The sequence below is a fragment of the Molothrus aeneus genome, chromosome 9, assembly GCF_037042795.1.
Source record: "Molothrus aeneus isolate 106 chromosome 9, BPBGC_Maene_1.0, whole genome shotgun sequence".
Taxonomy (NCBI): Eukaryota; Metazoa; Chordata; class Aves; order Passeriformes; family Icteridae; genus Molothrus; species Molothrus aeneus.
Genome location: NC_089654.1, coordinates 6634387 through 6652364, shown reverse-complemented (window position 1 = coordinate 6652364; position 17978 = coordinate 6634387). Strand labels below are relative to the sequence as shown.

At 37.1% G+C, this 17978-nt stretch overlaps 1 protein-coding gene across 1 annotated transcript in view; it reads right to left on the bottom strand.

The window, feature by feature from the left end:
• The window catches only part of FAF1 (Fas associated factor 1), a 145967-nt gene that overhangs the window by 23190 nt on the left and 104799 nt on the right, over positions 1-17978 (bottom strand). The window contains exons 13-15 of the mRNA XM_066555616.1: positions 15668-15822; positions 6187-6323; positions 3656-3744 (exon numbers count right to left, since the gene is read on the bottom strand). Coding sequence (XP_066411713.1) covers positions 3656-3744; positions 6187-6323; positions 15668-15822 — 381 coding nt within the window. The remainder of the gene's footprint in view (positions 1-3655; positions 3745-6186; positions 6324-15667; positions 15823-17978) is intronic.

The following is a 17978-nucleotide window of genomic DNA, read 5'->3' as shown; positions in this document are numbered from 1 at the left end:
AAAATAAAAAATGCATTACTGAGGCATCATCAAATGAGCCCCATCATTACATGGAAACTCCGCCCTGCATAAGCTTGTCAAAAAGTGTTACTGTAATCCTTTGAGAAGCCTCCTCCTCAGGCAATGAAGAAAAAATGTTGAGGATCAGCCCAGAACAGGTGTGTTGTGCTGTAATGCCAGGATTTAATCACAGATCTCTTCACATTAATCTCACAAAGGAACTAACTCGGATCTATTCAGGCCCATCACGCCACACTGAGATGATTATTTAACTATCCAACTAAAGCAAGCAAGCTCACAGGGCGTTTAAAAATGGACATTCCAGGCTGTAGAATATTTTACAACTATTGTTTTCCTAAGCCCAGCACCAGGCATTGACACTTAAGAGGAACTGATACCCAAGAGGAACTGATACTACACACTCTTTTCAAAGTCAGTGCCTGAAAAATCTCAGTGCACACCTTGATTAACAGTGGCAGAGCCTGGTTATCCCTGCTCTGAGACACCCTCTCTTGCTTACAGGAGAAACTCCTTAATGACCTTTACTCCCTCTGCAAAACCCCACTGCCTGAGCAATAGCTCGGGTGTCAACTCCTGTAGTGGTGACCAGGGGAGAAAACATGCTTAGAAAAAGAAAATATGTGCATCAGATGCAGGAAATCACCAGTGCAGCTGCAGAATAACTCTGCATACACAGCTTGAGGTTGGACTTCAGTCCCCAGACCTGACTGGACTGGGAAAGGTAGGGTTGTATCCTGGCCAAGAGGTTTCACTGGTGATGGTCACTGAATCCACAACTGAATTATCCATTAGCCACTTCTAATCACAAGAGCCCTGTGAGCTCATCAGTGTTCTGCTAATCCAATTTTGCTGTTTGTGGCTTATTTTTACAGCAATTTTAGGAGCAAAATTATAAAAACAGACACCTAGACTGTGTATGTACAATGGCACATCAACAGCATGGTCCAAAAGAGGCAGGAGGTTTCCAAAATGTCATCTGGCCAACACAGCAACAGCTCATGATTGACCCAGAACCCTGGAGAGGCAGGGAAAAGAATGGGACAGCAGGCTGATCTCCCTTGGAAACTTGGGAGAGAAAACAGGTGCAGAAGTTATACACCAGGATGTTGGGTTACCATGAGTACACATGTGCATCCCAATGCTTTTAAGGTATTTCTTTGGAGATTATGTAAGAGTACAACAGAAAATCTAAAAATTAAATCCAACTGCTAGTTAAGTGATGGTATTTTAGCACTTGACACTAAAAAAATATGCAAGAGATTTGCCCCATTAAAATCTTATGAGGCTAAATTGGTAAATTTTACCAATACATGGATACAAAAGCACAGGATTTAGCTAAGCACACTATTACTGCCAGCAGCTAATGAGGTGGCTCACTCAGGTGAGGTAAGTTGGTAAAGTCGTTCTGAGCATCCCATCTACACCCCCAGCAGGTGCTCAGTGACAGGGAGCTGCCTGTAGCCACAGCCACCATCAGCTGAACACCTGGGCCAGCAGCTGGAGTGGGACCAGTCCTCCTGTACACAAATAACCATCAGAGGGCACTGCAAAACACACTGTGCCAAACAGGATTGTGCAATGGCTGTGCTGGCAGCTTTCATGTACATGAGAATTTCAGCTGCATAAACTCACTCATTGCTGGCTTCGTGCTGTCCTTTACAAATGTTTCCAGTTCTGCTTCTCTCTCACACACACTTCTGTTTACAGCAATGCTACACTGATGACTCCTCTTTTTAAAGCACAAAAGAATTTTCTGCTTATCTTCCTGTGGTTTTATGATGCCTTATTGTTGCTATTAAGAAAACAGTAACAGAAAACCGGACTCTGTATCCTGTTTGCTATTGTAATATTTGGGAAAAAATTGCACCAACTGCAGTAAGATCTTAAGAAAGAAAAGGTGTTGATGTTTGAACACTTGAAGTTGTCAAGTACAAGGCTTACAAGAAAGCTACATGTTATGTAGCTAACCACAAAAAGGCAATATTTTGTTTTCAGGCTGAAGCCCTCTATTGAGTACAGACTGCTTGTCAAATACTCCCTCTCTGGAATAGTAATTTCATAAAGCAAGGTTATTTTTTGTTTTGAAAACTTCCTGCTTCAAAGGCAAAGTGTCTGAGATCACCTTTTCAGTGTGCTTGTAACGAGTGGAGCCAAGGTGTAAGTAAATATCCCATTTGTGTATAGAACCCATAGTGTCTGGAAAGCTGCCCCCAAAGTTTATGAAATTTTCCATCACTTTTCTGAATGTCAAAGTGTGTTAGAAAAAGCTCCTGTTGGGAAGAAATGTCACTGGTGCTTTCAGTGACAGAAAAACAAAAGACTACAGAAGAATTGGACAAAGGTAGATATTGGAGAAATGTATAAAAATCAATTTTCCATTCTCCCTGGATAGGAAGGGCACTTGGGGAAAGAAACCAGGAGTCAACAATCCCATGTGGGGACTGGACAGTCACTGTCACTGCTCTTGGCCACCCAGGGAAGGACAAAGAGCAGCCCAGGACAGGAGCCAGTTCCTGGTTCTGGTGTCCTGTTCCTCACTCTGTTCCAATCCTATCACTTTTACTTTCTTCCCCTATCCCTTGTTTGCTCCTATCTCTCTGACTTTATGTGCTTCTGTTTCCCTCAGTTTTCTTCCTTTTTATCAGCTTGTATCATTTTTAATTCTGAACCTCTCTTGGAGCTCAGCTGTGATGTAAATTTTACCTTCTTACTAAAGCATTAAAAAACCTCCCATACTCAAGACACTCCTGTTAAAATGCAATAAAAAATTTAGCTATATTGTGCCTTGGATTTTTGTTGTAATCATCATATTTAAATTTGTGTTCAGTATTAACAAAATTCAAGTCGATTTCTTTACCAATGAATTACAGGTAGCATAAATAAAGAATAAAAAGTGAATGACAGATATTGTGCCTTCATATTATAGTCAGTACTAATGAGATACAAGATTTAAATGTGAAGAATGTGTTTTGTGAATCATTGTCAATCAATGTCTATACAACAGGATAAGAATAATCTTGAATGGCAACACACCTATTATTACAAATTCCTAAGAACTTCATTACTTAAAAATGTCACTCTTAATTTATAGAGTAACAGATAAAGATCTTTCAGCTGTGTAACTCACTTTGTCTGCTTCTGTGTAATTGAAACACAGGTTTTGAGAAGTCTTGTCATCATTTATGCATTCTGCATCATTCTGAGTGGTGGTTCAGTACTGGTGTACTGGTTGAAGTTGGTTTCAGCTGCCTTTTAAACAGACATATCCCATTTAAGATATATTAATCTATTTTTGTTTTCTACCTATGACTTGGAGCTGGTCAGTGGCAAAAAATCTGATAATTTGCCTTGTATGAGCATATTAAGCTCTATAATATCACTATAATGTAACCAGTCACTGGTCACTAATGTTCAGAAAAAGGAAAAAAACTGAAAATGACAAGACCAAAAAGGAGGAGTTGTTCTGAGAGACCCAAATACACAAAGGAGACTTTACATTTTTAACTTCTGACAATGGAAGAGACACTAAAATACATCATACCCCACTCCACTGGCTAAAGAAACATCTGGTTAATTTACATCCCCAGTGATTAGTGGAAGCCAGGAGGTATCTGCAGCAACTTTCAGTGCTCACCTCATCCTTTATGTCTTCCTGCTGCTGGGCACTGAAGATCTCCATTGCAGCCATCAGCCTCATCATTAGCTCATCCACTGTTGTGTTACCTAGCAACAAAGGAAGATAGCTGAACTTCATTTCATTAAAGTTATTAAACAAAAAAGAAGTCATTTTAGAATTAATCCATAAGAAATAGCCAGACTGGAAAAAAAAAAAAAAAAAAAAGACAAGAGTAGAAAATGCAAATATCTCAGTAGAATGCTTTCAGTTCACCTTTTACTGAAAACTCAAAATTATTTTTACAAAGGTTGATCACAGGTTAAAATTTCAGATGGTGCAAATCTGAACAATTGCTTTTATGCTTGCATAAATTAACTCTATTTTGTCTTTTAGTCACTGATGTTAAAGGAAAGCAGTAGATCTGGGATTCTCTTATGTGAAATTGATTTTACAGTTTTAGAATTCCCAGGGAGACCAAAGCAACTGCTAAGTCAGGCAACACAAGGTAGGATATTGGCAGCAGCATCCAAGTGGATTGGTTTAAAACAATGGAAAACCCACAAAACAATGACTGAATAGATGTGACAAAATAGATCCATGTTTTATTTGGATATAACTAGTAATAAAATTTCAAATACTACATTTTCTTCAGTCTATTTACTTCTCAAAAAACTTGCAAAGCTACTGAAGTGGAAAATTCTGTCATCATGTGTGTATCATGAAATAGAACACATCCATAGGAAAACAGATACCTCCCCATGGTTTCCTTCCAGCATGCCTCCAGTGTTCATTAACACTGAAAGATTACTTCAATTTCCTACCAAGATGCATTCTTTGGCTTCTCTTTCTAAACTGAAGACTGAACTACCCATTAAAGCCACTTGTCATAGTAGTTAAAAGATCTTAAACCATGAGAAATGGTCAAAAACTATGAAGTCCTAACATCTGCCAGCCTTAACAGCTGTTGGACCCCAGCAGAACAAGCACCACTAAAGAAAACAAGACTGTCCCCATAGTTTCCAACCCCAGGAAAAAAGTAAAAATCAAAAGCAAACTAAGACAGTCTGCATTTCAATAAACACCAATGGGGTCTTAGGTTTCTATATAGTTGTATCTCTTCTGTCAACATGCCTTCTCACCCAGCCCTGAAAGGCCCTCATTGTTCCCCTTTCTAACATTTGCTACCTTAGCAGAAAATGTTATCCCACATGCTACAACATGCAGGACTTCAGAGGATACCATTCATTGAGGCAGTATTGTTAAAAGATACCAGTGTCCCCATTCCTGGGAAAATAACAAGCAGAGATTGTGTGATTTTTGCTAAAGGATGGATTCAAGTAAGGCTACAATAGGTGATTGTTTTAGTTTAGTGCAAAAGATTGCAGAAAACCTCACAAATCATTAAAATTTAACTCATGCCATTAAATAATCTGAATTAAACTGCATTGTATTATGACTTTGAATTGCTGCTAAAGGAGTTAAGTAATTTAAGTCAGTAGCCCGGCTGACCTCAGTGGGATGGGAAAGGTTCTGAACTGTACTGCAGAGTCAGAAAACCAAGCTATTGATAAGACTATTTCCATGAAATAACCTATGAAACCTATGAAATATGTTTTAGAAATTGCAGGCATTCATACTATGAATTAGTGTTGTGCTGTACCTTGCACTGAGGAGACAAAATCCATGCAAAAAGTAACCATTTTGTCCACTGCAGATTTCTCAAGAAAATTATTAATCCCAGATGCAAAAAGAAACACTAATGCTTGTCTGCAAAAGGCAGGATTTCCTGAGGCTGAATTTCCTCAGGAAAATGAGATTACAATAAAGATTGCCAGATATAAGCAATAAAAAAATGAGGACACAGCGTCATGAAGGCAAACTTGTGGAGAAAGCAGAAGAAATGAGAGGCAGCCATTCTTTGATGCGCTCTAATTTGAAGAGTTACTGAGAACAGCAGTCAGAGGGCAACACTCCACATCTAAGTCACCTTGTTGTCAGTGAAATCAGAGGAATGGCTACACCAGAAAGAACTGCTCATGTAAGCCAGAAAACTTCATTTATGTGAGATTGTATTAGGAATTTCAATCCTGACCTGATGTGGGGGTCTTGATGCTGCAGGCAGGTCTGAAGAAGCAACTCATGTCCAAATATTAGCAACAGGAGCTCAGGTATTAACAAGGAACTACACATAAAGAACCAAATGCATTCTGGCACTATGCAAAAAGTGCAGCCAGGATCTTCTGGAAATCAGGAATGCATCTGGATATTATTTTGGAAAACTAAGTGTAGCTCCTTATTTAGCTTCCACTTAAAAAAATAAATGAAAAATGTAAACTATAATTCTACTCCAGTCATGGCAATTCCAATCTCTAACACCATGCTAATTAATACATTTATGAGTAGTAGATAATTATACCCTGGCAACTTAAAGTGTGTTTTGTGTAACAAATTAATATTCTGGACATCTTAAAAGAGAAACAGTTAGCAAAGACCTCTTATAACAGTTTCAATACCCACATAAGGAATACCTGTAATCTAAAGAACTGTACCTTGTATTACATTCAACACTTCATTAGATGATCGTTTTCCCATAATAATTAGGAAAAGTGGAAACTGGTCTGTCTTCTGAGTTCGAATGGTTTGGGCTACAACACTCCCAAAATGTCTAGTGCACATTGTCAGAAACCTGGCGGGGGAAGAAATAAATAGTTAACATTGTAGAGGATCTTTTGAAGTTAAGTTTAAAAAAATAATTATGCAAAATTCAGCAGTTTAACTGTATGTTACCTACTGTTTAACACACTCTGCATTCAGTTCTAGAGCTCTTTATCTCTTTTTAGAACTAAATTATTATAATATTTATAAACATGATAGAGTCTAGGTTGTCTAAATTAAAACAATTAACAGTTGCTTGAGACAGTGATTTATTTCACAGAGAATTCCATTTCCTGTTACACTATGTGAAGACTATCATTCAAAACTACTCCCCAAAATAATCATGCTGAATCAATTGTTTAAAACTTCTAAAGAGAAACTAAGTAGAGTAACAATCTAATAAACATGGTGAAGTACAAAAATAGTAAATTTCATATGAAAGCATAATTTAATAATGAAAGATCAAGAAATTGGTTTTATCAGTCACAGAATTAAAACATGGTACTTCAGAATTGTATTTTCTTTTGTACCAGTGCCCTGCCAGTGACACACTTAGCAGTGTGGTCGAAAAAACAATAATTCTAAGCTTTTGACCAAAAAAAAGCTCTTAGATATTAGCATACAGAAGTCTAACATTAGTATTCTTAACACGATCTTGAATAAATGAAAAAACTGATAAAGCTTTTCTCTTCCATTAAAGGACTGTTTGAAATTAGCATTTCTTTCAAGAGAAAAGGGTAGCTTATGATATGTTTTCAGATCTGATGGTAAAAAGTAAATGTCATAATAATAATGAATTATGAAAGACCAAATGCAAATATAGAATGCTTTAATAAGATCCAATTTAATAAAGTCTGTAAAAATAATGGACTTTTAATAACACGGGTCACAAAAGGCAAAACAGTGGAAATTCTGAGGACTAGCCACTGGTACAGGCTTATTAATTCTTAATTATGTTCATGAAAGGCAACTTAAATCGTGTGTTTTCTTATGCCTTATGATAATATTTTAGGTAACAACTACTCTGAAATGTATGCTCTAACTGAAGAGCAAAGTCCCATTGTCACATGCATTAGAAGCCAAATCTATTTGAAAAGAGAAACTGCATTAAAATGTCAAGTGCTCCAAGTAATTTCTTCTCAAAGATACCGAAAAGATTCAAAATTGTGACTTTTTTAATCAATATATATATTGTATCCAATAAAATGGCTAAAAATTGTTAACTCAGACAAGTATAGCATTGGGCTTATTTGAGGCACCTGGAGTACTAAAATAATCTCAGAGAGAATTTGGATGGAAGGCAATGGGTGGGGGTGGCAAGCAAGTATTTCAAAGCCATAAGTGTTACTCCCTGATTCTCTGGATTTTTCAACTCAGAACAATCAGCCACAAAGAAGACATCAAAAAGCTGAACAAACTCTGCTATATCAGAAACAGCGACACAGACACGCAACATCTGGTAAGGATAAAACAGCATCTGTAAAGTCTGGACAGATCAACTCTTCAGATAAATAATGGCTTTTGATGTTTTCCTTTCAAGGTGGGAACAGGTAAGAGAAATGTTGGCCTCACAGAAGTCAGTGGTGATCCGCTACAGCAAAATGAAAATTACTTATGTGAGTTCAAGGTTTCACCCCTGGAAGCAATAAAGACTGAGGACAATTGAACTGAATTCCTAGACTTGTGCATCAAAACTGTTTAACAGTCTTCAACACAGCACAGAAGAACAGTACTCAAGTTTCATGGAAAACCAAAATACTAAACTGGAAGTGAAGAAGTGCTGTAGAGAATAAGGAACAAAACTAAAGAGATTCCTACAGTGCTAGTTGTACTAGTCAAAGGTGCTGGTTTGTTAATATTTTTTTTAAGTCTATTTTGTATTTAGTCAACCAATAACTCAGTCCAAAAATATGCTTTTGTAGGTATAGGTTTTGCATGCAAAGAATTCTGAAAGAAGAATTATTTTTTTTCCCGTTTTCTGCCTTTACTGATTTTGTATTTGTAGACCTTTTTACTTTCAGATTCATAACCAGAAAAAAAGGGAAAAAAGTCCCCTCCGTGCTAATATTTTCTGTTAGGAGCGAGCAGGACCAAAACAACTTGGTGCCATATCCAGTATCTTACTCTGTACATCACTTACAAGGGATTTTTTCACTTTCATCTAAACAGAAATGTGCCAGATTTCTCAGTGGCATCTCCAGAGCTGCCAAAGAAAGGGCCTGTGGAGTCCATCAAAGAGAGAGATGTCCCTCCAGGGAAAAGGGTTGCATCTTGCACACTGTAGTGTGCTCCTGGAATGTGCAGAGGCACACTTGGTGCTACATTTTGAATACTTCTTGTATGTTGCAAAAAAAAAAAAAAAAATGCAAGCTCTCATTGCTTTTCTTACCCTCTCCCCAGCAACTTAATGTTATTTAACAATTGTTTTAGCAAATGTCTAGTGCACCTAAGGTCAAATTCTCTTCCATAAAGAGAGAACTCAGCTCTCAAATATACGGAAAAATGCATTCAAAATAAATACTAAAAAATTCATAGTATTTTAGATCTTCATAGTATTCAAAGTATTCTAGATTTTCTTTACTTTCTGTAACAACAGAAATAACAAAGATCTGGTTATTTGTTACAGTCTTACTCGTATAAATTCCTGAAGTTACTTTTTATTTTTATGCACTGAAGGGAAAACTTTGGAAAAGCTTCCTCCTACAATGAGGCCCTTTGGCACATGGTGCCCACTATACTTCTTGGAAAGGACTTTTTAACAGAACAGAAAGGCTGCACTGGAGGTGTTTTTTCTGTATGTTTTTAGCCTAAGGTCCTCCTCAAAAATCATCAGCAGCAGAAAATCTGACAATCTCTTCTAAAAGACCTATTTCCCCTTCAGAACACAAAGCGGATGACTTTGGGCCAAAAAAAGTGTGATTTATTTATGACTAGATAATTCCCAAAGCCAACCCTTAACAGCCTATAACATTTCAGAAATGGGTTTGGAAAAAAAGTAACTTCTTTGCTGAGCATTAGGAAAACAATTATGAATATGAAATATGCAAGGTTTCTGATTATTTTTAATAATAATTATATAATGTGCAAAGTCAACATAAGACTCATTAAAATGTTAATGTAAAAATAACATTTTTGTATTAGGTATTTACATTTTTAAAAGAGTAAAAGCTGAGGTCCTGAATTGGCATATTAAAATAATCTTGCTCTCCATAATTCAGAGTTACTGCCTTACCCACATTGGTAGGGTCATACCTCAAACACAAGGAGCAGCAGACACAAGGCATGTTTTAAAGATATATACAGCAGCCTAAATCAAATTATGTGAGTATCACCTTCAGGATCAACATGCTAAACACCTGATTCAGATGTTAAAAAGCAGGATTTTACCCACTTTATGCAAAAGTAAAGCCTACATGTGTGGGTTATCCGTCTCCTCCTAAAACATGGAAGATCTGACTCCCACCCTGAAAGGCTCAACCAGATTAGATAAATACTTCCCAACCCCATTCAGTGTAAACCACAGAACTCTAGAAACCCTTTAGTCCATCCTTGGCAAAGTCACTGGTGAAAGTATAAATAAAATATAACTCGACCCCTTGCTAGAGCACCGCACAAAGAATGGAACACACAAGATGCACTTTCACCATCACCCATTGTGTACTCCATGATTTCCTAAGGAAAATCCAAGGCTTGCCACGGGTAGATTTAATATACAGATGAAATAATAGTGTAGATAAGAACAGACAGTGTGTTTGGTTACTTTACAGATGTTGGTAAAGTGGGAGAAGCTACAAGCACATCAGAAGTCAGAGAATTCAGATTAATCTTCACAAGTCGAAGAATCATCCTGATAAGTAAAACACATTCTGTAAGGTCAATGAGAATCTCCAAACTGGAGGAAAGATTGCACAAATACAGCAGAAGAAACAAGCAATAAGAGAATACAACTAAATCCTTCCTCAAAACAGCCCAACAAATCTGTCTTGACCACCTGTTCTTCTGCCTTCACCTCCTTTGCACAGCACACAAAAAAGTTTTATTTTTTCACCTTTTCTGTTCAACAAGCTTAATCAACCAGGTTGTAGTTTGAGTACAGTGGGATAGAACATTCTTTGAGATTTTGTTTTAGAGTGGGGACTTAAAACATATGCTTACAAATCTATCAGTTTAATTAATTCCTTGGGTATAATAACTATTTTTCCCAGATGACCTTAAAACATTGCTAAAGGACTGAAAATCTTGATAACATCAGAGAGGCTGCTTTCTATTTATAGTTGGCTATTATAGACACCCATATCTTCCTAATCACGACCAGATCAAAATGCATTCTCTGCTGATTTTCAGTTTTCCAAATTTGGACATTTTTAGATTACTAACATGAAATTACCTTGAAGCACATAAATATTTAAGCAGGGATAGTTTACCTTTTCTGGTGGGTGTATAATAAACAGTTTAACCATCATCTATTTACAGGCTGTTTTGTTCTCCATCTAAAGAGACAATCACCTTTTATCCTTTCCCTTTTTTTTCTTCGTTTCAGTGCTATTAGGAAACTATTCACAAGTGCAACCCTGAACAATTCCATGCAGTAATTATGACTAAATGACAAAGAGATGCGAACAATTACCGAGTCCATTTTGAAACCCTACACTAATAAAGTCATTAGATGCTGCCCTTGCCATGAGCCTTCTAAAAGCTTCTGAAGTTACAAGAACACACGGCATTGTTCAGTGGGACAATTGCTGCTGGCAGAATGCAAACCTTGAGTTAAACCATGCTGCAAATTGATCTTGACATTCTGTTAAGACCGCCACTAAAATCAAAAGCAAAGGAGAAAAGGAGAAAATGAGCGGGTGGGATGTAATCATGGAACAGAAGGGTTCCCTCCTCACCTTCTTTCCTCTTCCTCCTCAAAACAAACCATACAGAAAATTACAAACTCGCCTGGTGTTTGAGAACCTTTATTTTTAAAACATTAATTAGACTTCTGACCTGTTTTTATTGACTGGCACTGTATTGCTATTAAAGTAAATTAAATAAAAAATTGCAGAATACAATAGAAAAGGTTTTCACACCACTCTGTGAAACCTGTTAAGGATTTAGTGCCTGAAGAACACGTCCAACAGTTTTGCAAGCAACATATACAGAATCTGTGGTCACTCCTGAAGAGGCAATGAGAAATTAACTCACCTCCTCCCACCCTCACAGACCCCACACCTGCAATATATTTGCTGAAGGATCAAATGGGATTGGGGAGTTGGAGTAATATGGTCAACTGGTCTTCATCCAGGCATGCATCATTCAGTAGGTTAGAATTAAGGGTCAGCAGCTGTGAATATGGCTAATCACTTGATGACGGAAATTGCAGGTGAAGACAACCTGCTGCTGAGAAGCACTTTAGTGAATTAACTCTTTCCTAAGCTTAAGCAAAGTGAAAAACTATCATTTGAACATTAAAACTAACAAATACCTGTCATCAGAGCAAAATTGGCAACACCTTGAAAAACGGTGCCCAAGGGCAATGATATCAAAAGCTAAAAAGCTGCTACAGATTTTTGAGTTGCTGTCTTATGGTTTTGGCTTTGCTTAACAAACACCATGTGTGCTGGAAAGCTCTTAATATTATGCATTTGTATGCATTTGTATATGCATTTGTAAATGCTGTGTGTAGAAATATAAGGTGCGTGTGCACGTGTGTGTGTATATATCACTATACATCTTTCCTGGATACAAATATATTAATGCACATTAATGAATTAACAAAACCAGTTAGGCATGTGTTTGCACAAACATACACAATTCTCATGCACATAATTGTATTAGAACAAAGCTATTGACTCAACTCTTTGAAGTAAAAAGTGCCAGAAGTAGAGCTGTTCATGTCTGGCTCTCCTGCTTGTCCATCCCAGAATCCCTCTGGAAACCTGAGGAGTTGCCCAGCCCAAGCCATGGCCCAGTGCAGGTTGTGCTTGGCCTCAGTGGCAGGGCCAGAACTGCCAGCACCACTGCAGCCAAACCCCACTGCCATCCCTGACACCTCCCCCCAAATTTCTGCTGTCTGAAGGGCCACAGTAGCAATCTTCACTGCAAGCAATTGAAAGGAAACAATGATTTTTAAGCTCATGATTCACCTCAAATTGAGCGGAATATAACAAGAGCTAAAGTTAGAGATATATGTGTAGCTTTGTGGCCTTTTTCCTCTTTTGACAGGAACAGATCACAGGAATATTTCAAAGAGTTGCTCCTTAAACTGAAGTCTAAACTGTAGGAGATAAAGATTTCATGTATGCCCCTTAACAGTAAAAGCCACATTATTTTCCTTAATGAAGGCTACTTATTTTATTTCCCCTTTAGCATAATGCTATTAAGATTAATGAAAAAATTCATAATCACTGAACTTACTCAAACTGCTCCCTTCACTGCAAACCTGATGTCAGAGGCAATTAAAACCCATGGAAGCCAAAAGAAACCACTTCCTCTCAACTCTATTAACTAGACTTCTCCTTCATTTTGACAAAGTAATAGTCCTGCATGGCTGCAGAAAGTAATTTTTAGTATCTGACTCCCAAAGTTGTAATGCTTATGCTCTTGCACTGCTGCTGGCAGGTACCCAGTGCTCTCACAGCATTTTAGTCCTACCTACAGACTCTCCTAAATTTGTTGGAATGGAGATTGAAGATTGAGAGATTCCAGAAGAAATGTGGTATTGTACAGTAATGCAGGTTTTAAAGCACATTCCTGTATCAGTGTCAGCTGACAAACATTAAAAGTTGGGGAAAATGACACAAATTTGGAGCTGGTTTTGTTCTACAGTGTTCAGGATGGACCCTCATTTCATTAATGAGAAAATTGGAAACAACTATTAGGACTAATTTTGGAATAGAATGACATCTGTGGATCAAAACATTCAGAAGATTTTTTTGGCTTATACAAGGAAAGTCTTTATAGCTGTTTGAATTTACTCTGCCATTCCACAGTACTGAAATCATGACTTTATTACTGATATTAAGGTGTCCCTGTTGACCACTGTAAATCAAGTGGGCCTGATTCCTCTGCTGTCCCACCCTGGCTTTTCCAGCATTTTTACAATGCAATTGGAGTATAAATTGCTCTTGGGCTACACCAGCAGGCAAAACCCAGTTCCTCCTGTTGTTGCTGTTGTCTTCTCAGCATTCAAATAAAAAGCTGCATTTAACTGTGCTCATAGATCTAGAGAACAGAATGGGCTCTAACACCACTGTCGCTGTGTCACTGAAGGGTAGTGACTGAACAGAGGGACTGAGTATTTACTTATGGGAATGCCCACAGTGCATTGGCACTTTCCAAAGGGAGAAGGAAGCATCATGCCCCCTCTGAAGAAATCAGAGTCTAAGGAGCAGGATGTGACACTAAACACAACCGAGAAATTATTCTAATTCGAGCCAGCATGCCTTGTTTACCCCTTACTATTTTTTGACCTCACTGTTAATATGACAGTTTCTTTGTTGTTGTTAACAGAAAGCAAAAAAATGAAGGCTTAAAAACCCTATCGTCCAGCACAATCAGGGACTAAGTTCATTGAGAGCAGCTATAAAGCCTTAAACAAGCCCTTTATTTTGTGTTTTAAGAAGTGTCATAAGGAGTTAATAGGACACAGCTGTACAGGCTCTTTCTAACAAGCAGCTTCTGTCGCTTTGGTCACCACAGGTGTCTGTGTAACCTGCAAACTCTTATTACTAGTGTATCAAAGTTGTGCTACTTAATAGATTTCTTTAGTAAAACACAACAAAGCAATTACATGGCTGTTGATCGTTAGTCATAAAAAACCCCTCAAACACAGTTTTTCAAAAGAAACTACACTGCAATTTTTTGTCATTGTAAAATAAAAGAAACTAGAGAATTAAATAGAAGAGCAGACAATAGAACAGCAGGTAGTCAACTGAACTTAGCCACTACAGATGGTTTGGAAATAGTGTTTCCTTCTACACCAACTTGTGGGATAAAAGAAAAGGAGGAGTCTCCTTACTGCCCATGAATGGCAATACCAAAAGACTTAAGCAACTTTCCAGTCTATGTATTTGGTCCTATGAATGAACCTAGATGTTTCTTTTTCCTCTCTTACTTTTTTTTCTTTTTCAGAAACTTTTAATCTGTTTTTGCAACTGCTTTTTTCCATAACCTTTTACACTTCTCTAGAATAACTCAAACTAGAAACATTGCTGCTGATCCCTCCAACGACAAAATGCAGAAGGTCAAGTGAGGAATTCCTGAGAAACACAAAGTGTCATTTACAAAGCACATTAGAAAAAGAGACTATTCCATTCTTCAAGGTCACTTCAGTAAAGAAATATTAACTATAATTTACATAGTGAAGACTAGAAATGCATAAATGCTCTATTCTAGTAATCCACAAGAGAAAGAAACATAAATGTATCATTTTCCTTGCTCAATAATCACTTGAATTTTGTAAAGAAGTGGCAATCTTATTCCAGGCCAAATGACTATTGCATCTTTCAGTCAAAAATTAGAATAACTCTAAGTATAGTAATATACTTAGGATATCCTGGTAAGACATGATCAGTCATCTTCTAGGTAAATAAAGGTAATGAAATAAGGTCCAGTCAGAGAACCAAACAAGTCTGATTTCTAAATGTTACTATAATAATAATAGCATTACTTTCAGTAGATCATGATCAACTGATAAATAACTAAAGAAGAGAAAGGCCTTAGTATAACACTAAGAAAATTTGTTAGTAATCTACAAAAGTTGTAGAAGGAGGTGGAATCTACAGTTTTAGTTTCTTTACTCATCAGCAAAATTATGGTCTCTCTAAGACATAAGATAACTTACATAATATTAAAACCAAAATATCTGAACATTCCCAAAGGAATGTTCTGTAAGAAAACTGTAGTTCAAAAAAGTTCATAGGAATTAAATATTCATATAACATTTTGCATAATCTGTTCTTAATACTAATTTATCACATTAATGTTATTTTTTAAACAAGATTTTCATTAACATGAAAGATTTTCATTAAGCTCTCATGCAGTTACACCAACATACACACAATTAATGCCATGCAATATTATGGCACTGCAGTGCATAAGTGTGAAAGCACATGTTTGAAAATAGAATCATGTTTGAAAATAAACTGAAAAAGAAAGGAAATAATTTCTTCAATTACTTTTTCCTGCATAGGAATAAGAAGTCACTCTGTGATGAACACAAGGCCAGCCCAATTCTCAGTGAATGCCAGCCAGCACAGCTCCATTGATCAGCTGAGATTGAGCATGAAGTTTTAGGTCAAATAGATATAAAGCACCACAAGATTAGATAGCCAGAGATAAGGGCCTTTCTGAGAAAAGCTGCTCCACTGAGAGTCCAAAAAGTCTCACCTTGCTCTGTTTGCTTCTTTTGTCATGTCCCATGCCCAGGTTATGAAGTTCTGACTCAGGTAGGAGACAATGGATTCAGCACAAAGCATTTGTGAGCAGAAGACGTTGGTTAGTACACTTTCATCATGGTGGAGGTAGATAGCAAGAAGCTTTCTCTGGAAAAAAATGTGACAAGAGATGAATGAAAAGTTCCTCAGACAATTTACAATTTAAAGTTGCTGCTGCAGATTTGTGTTTTAGTACTCACAATGGGATTTATCAAGGATGACAAGTATCTCAACACAAGAAATAATCAGTGGATTTCAAGTCAAATGGTCCATCCCTGCAATTTTTAAATATTCTCAATGCCTCCTAATATTCTGAATACTGAAATACAATATATTATGTGCTTAGAACATGAAAAGGACAACAAATGAAAAACAAAAACCTTATTAACAGACCTAAGAAATGAGTGAACTTTTTTGGCTTGCTGCCTAACAAAAATAACATTTCCGTGAACAAGGAACATTGTCCAGCCTCTTGACTGGACATCATCTACCACAAAAACCAGTTATAAGCAACCTGAAAAAGATGATAGGATGATAGTGCATTGCTATCACCACCTCTGTAGCCAAAAAAAAAAGAGGCAATACATGTTGAGATGGTGTCTATGGTCTCTTGAAACAAAATATTCTGTGCTGTTCTTCTGGAACCCTATCAAGTAAAACTTGAGCTTCGCTGCCAGCAGCTGCGTCCCCATGAAAATCTCAGACCACCTTTTGGAAAACAAGTCTGTGTGCATGTAAATATAGAAAGCAGGCTGCAAATACACAGGGAAACTATGAGCTAGCTAAGGACTGTGATTCTGCAACTGGCATTCAATGAATTATAAATATAATTCAGAAAATTACAGCTTTCCATTTCCCCATACCCATATAAATTACTTTATTTTAAAATACTACTTGAACATATTTGCTGAGATGATACGGTGCTATTTTCAGACTTTTATTTAAAGTAATTTCAAATCTTTTCATCAGAAGTAACAGTGAACCCTAGATATTGATGTGTATTGATATAGCAAGACATGGGATGCAATTTCCAGATAAGCTGTCTTTGCAGAAAGCCCCTGTAGGGCTCTCGCCTCATATACTGGCTTTGGATAAAATTTAATGACTGTTTATAAAAGGAACATTTGAACATTCGACTTTGGGAAAGGGATTAGTAATTTGCATTACTGTTTGTCTAATTTAATTTAAATGTTCTTCAGAACCACGTACACATGTGCCAGGAAGGGCCATTAATAAGCCCAACATGCAGAGATCCATATAAGTGCAGCCAACAATGTTGACTGAAACTAAACTTGAAAATCCAGGGCACTGATGCACAATATCATGCAATAAAACAGCATTTCTGTGGTGATATTTAATTTAAAAGGAAGAAAGAGGCAGGGGAAGATCAGGCACTGTCTGTTTTTGAGGATCAGCCGTTCTGCATTTCAAAGCGTCGATCCCTGCAATATCCAGGTTACTGTGCTAGAATCTCGACTATTATATAGCAGTTGTAAGAGAGGGAGGGCAAAGATGTGTTTACTCAGTGATTAGGGCCTTAGAATAAGCCTCTAGCTCCTAGAGAGACAGCTCACCACTTATTCATTTGGACCAATTCACAAAGCCCAGAAAGATTAAACATCCATGCTGAGAAGACAAGCGAATGCAGACGGTGAAAAAGAAATAAAAATTCTTTAAAAACTCTGAGATGACTTCATTATTTTTTCCACAAGGAAACTTTAGGAAAGTGTTTAGTTAGAGAAAAACCCACATTGACCTCTCTCTAAACCCTTAATCTTTCCTTTGTGGTGGCACTGCTTTGTGGTAAGCGGATGGCTTTGCTCTCCTCTTTTCACTGGGAGCGGACAGAAAAAAAGGCTCTTGAGAAACACTTTTACTTCCAAAGAAACAACCCCATGAAACTGTTAAATATGAGATTCCGTACAACAGAATGTTTCAAAATATGTACAGTTTTAGGCTTAAAGATTTAGGGACAAATTTCAGTAAACAGAACAGGCACGAACACAATGGAGGTTTTCACTGAGTTACTTCCCAAGGGAATGTAATTTTTGTTGCATCAACAAATCTCACCATGCAAAGACTAAACTCCATCACATATAAAAGACTGTACTTGTATCTGATACCTCATCCAAAATGTTAAGGGTGGGCACAGGCATACTGCTATCATAAATGCCAAGAGGTAGCAGGAGAACTGAAGTGCTAAAACATTATTTGGAAAAATATTCAAAAAAAGCTGGAAAAATATTCAAAAAAAGCTTGGAAAA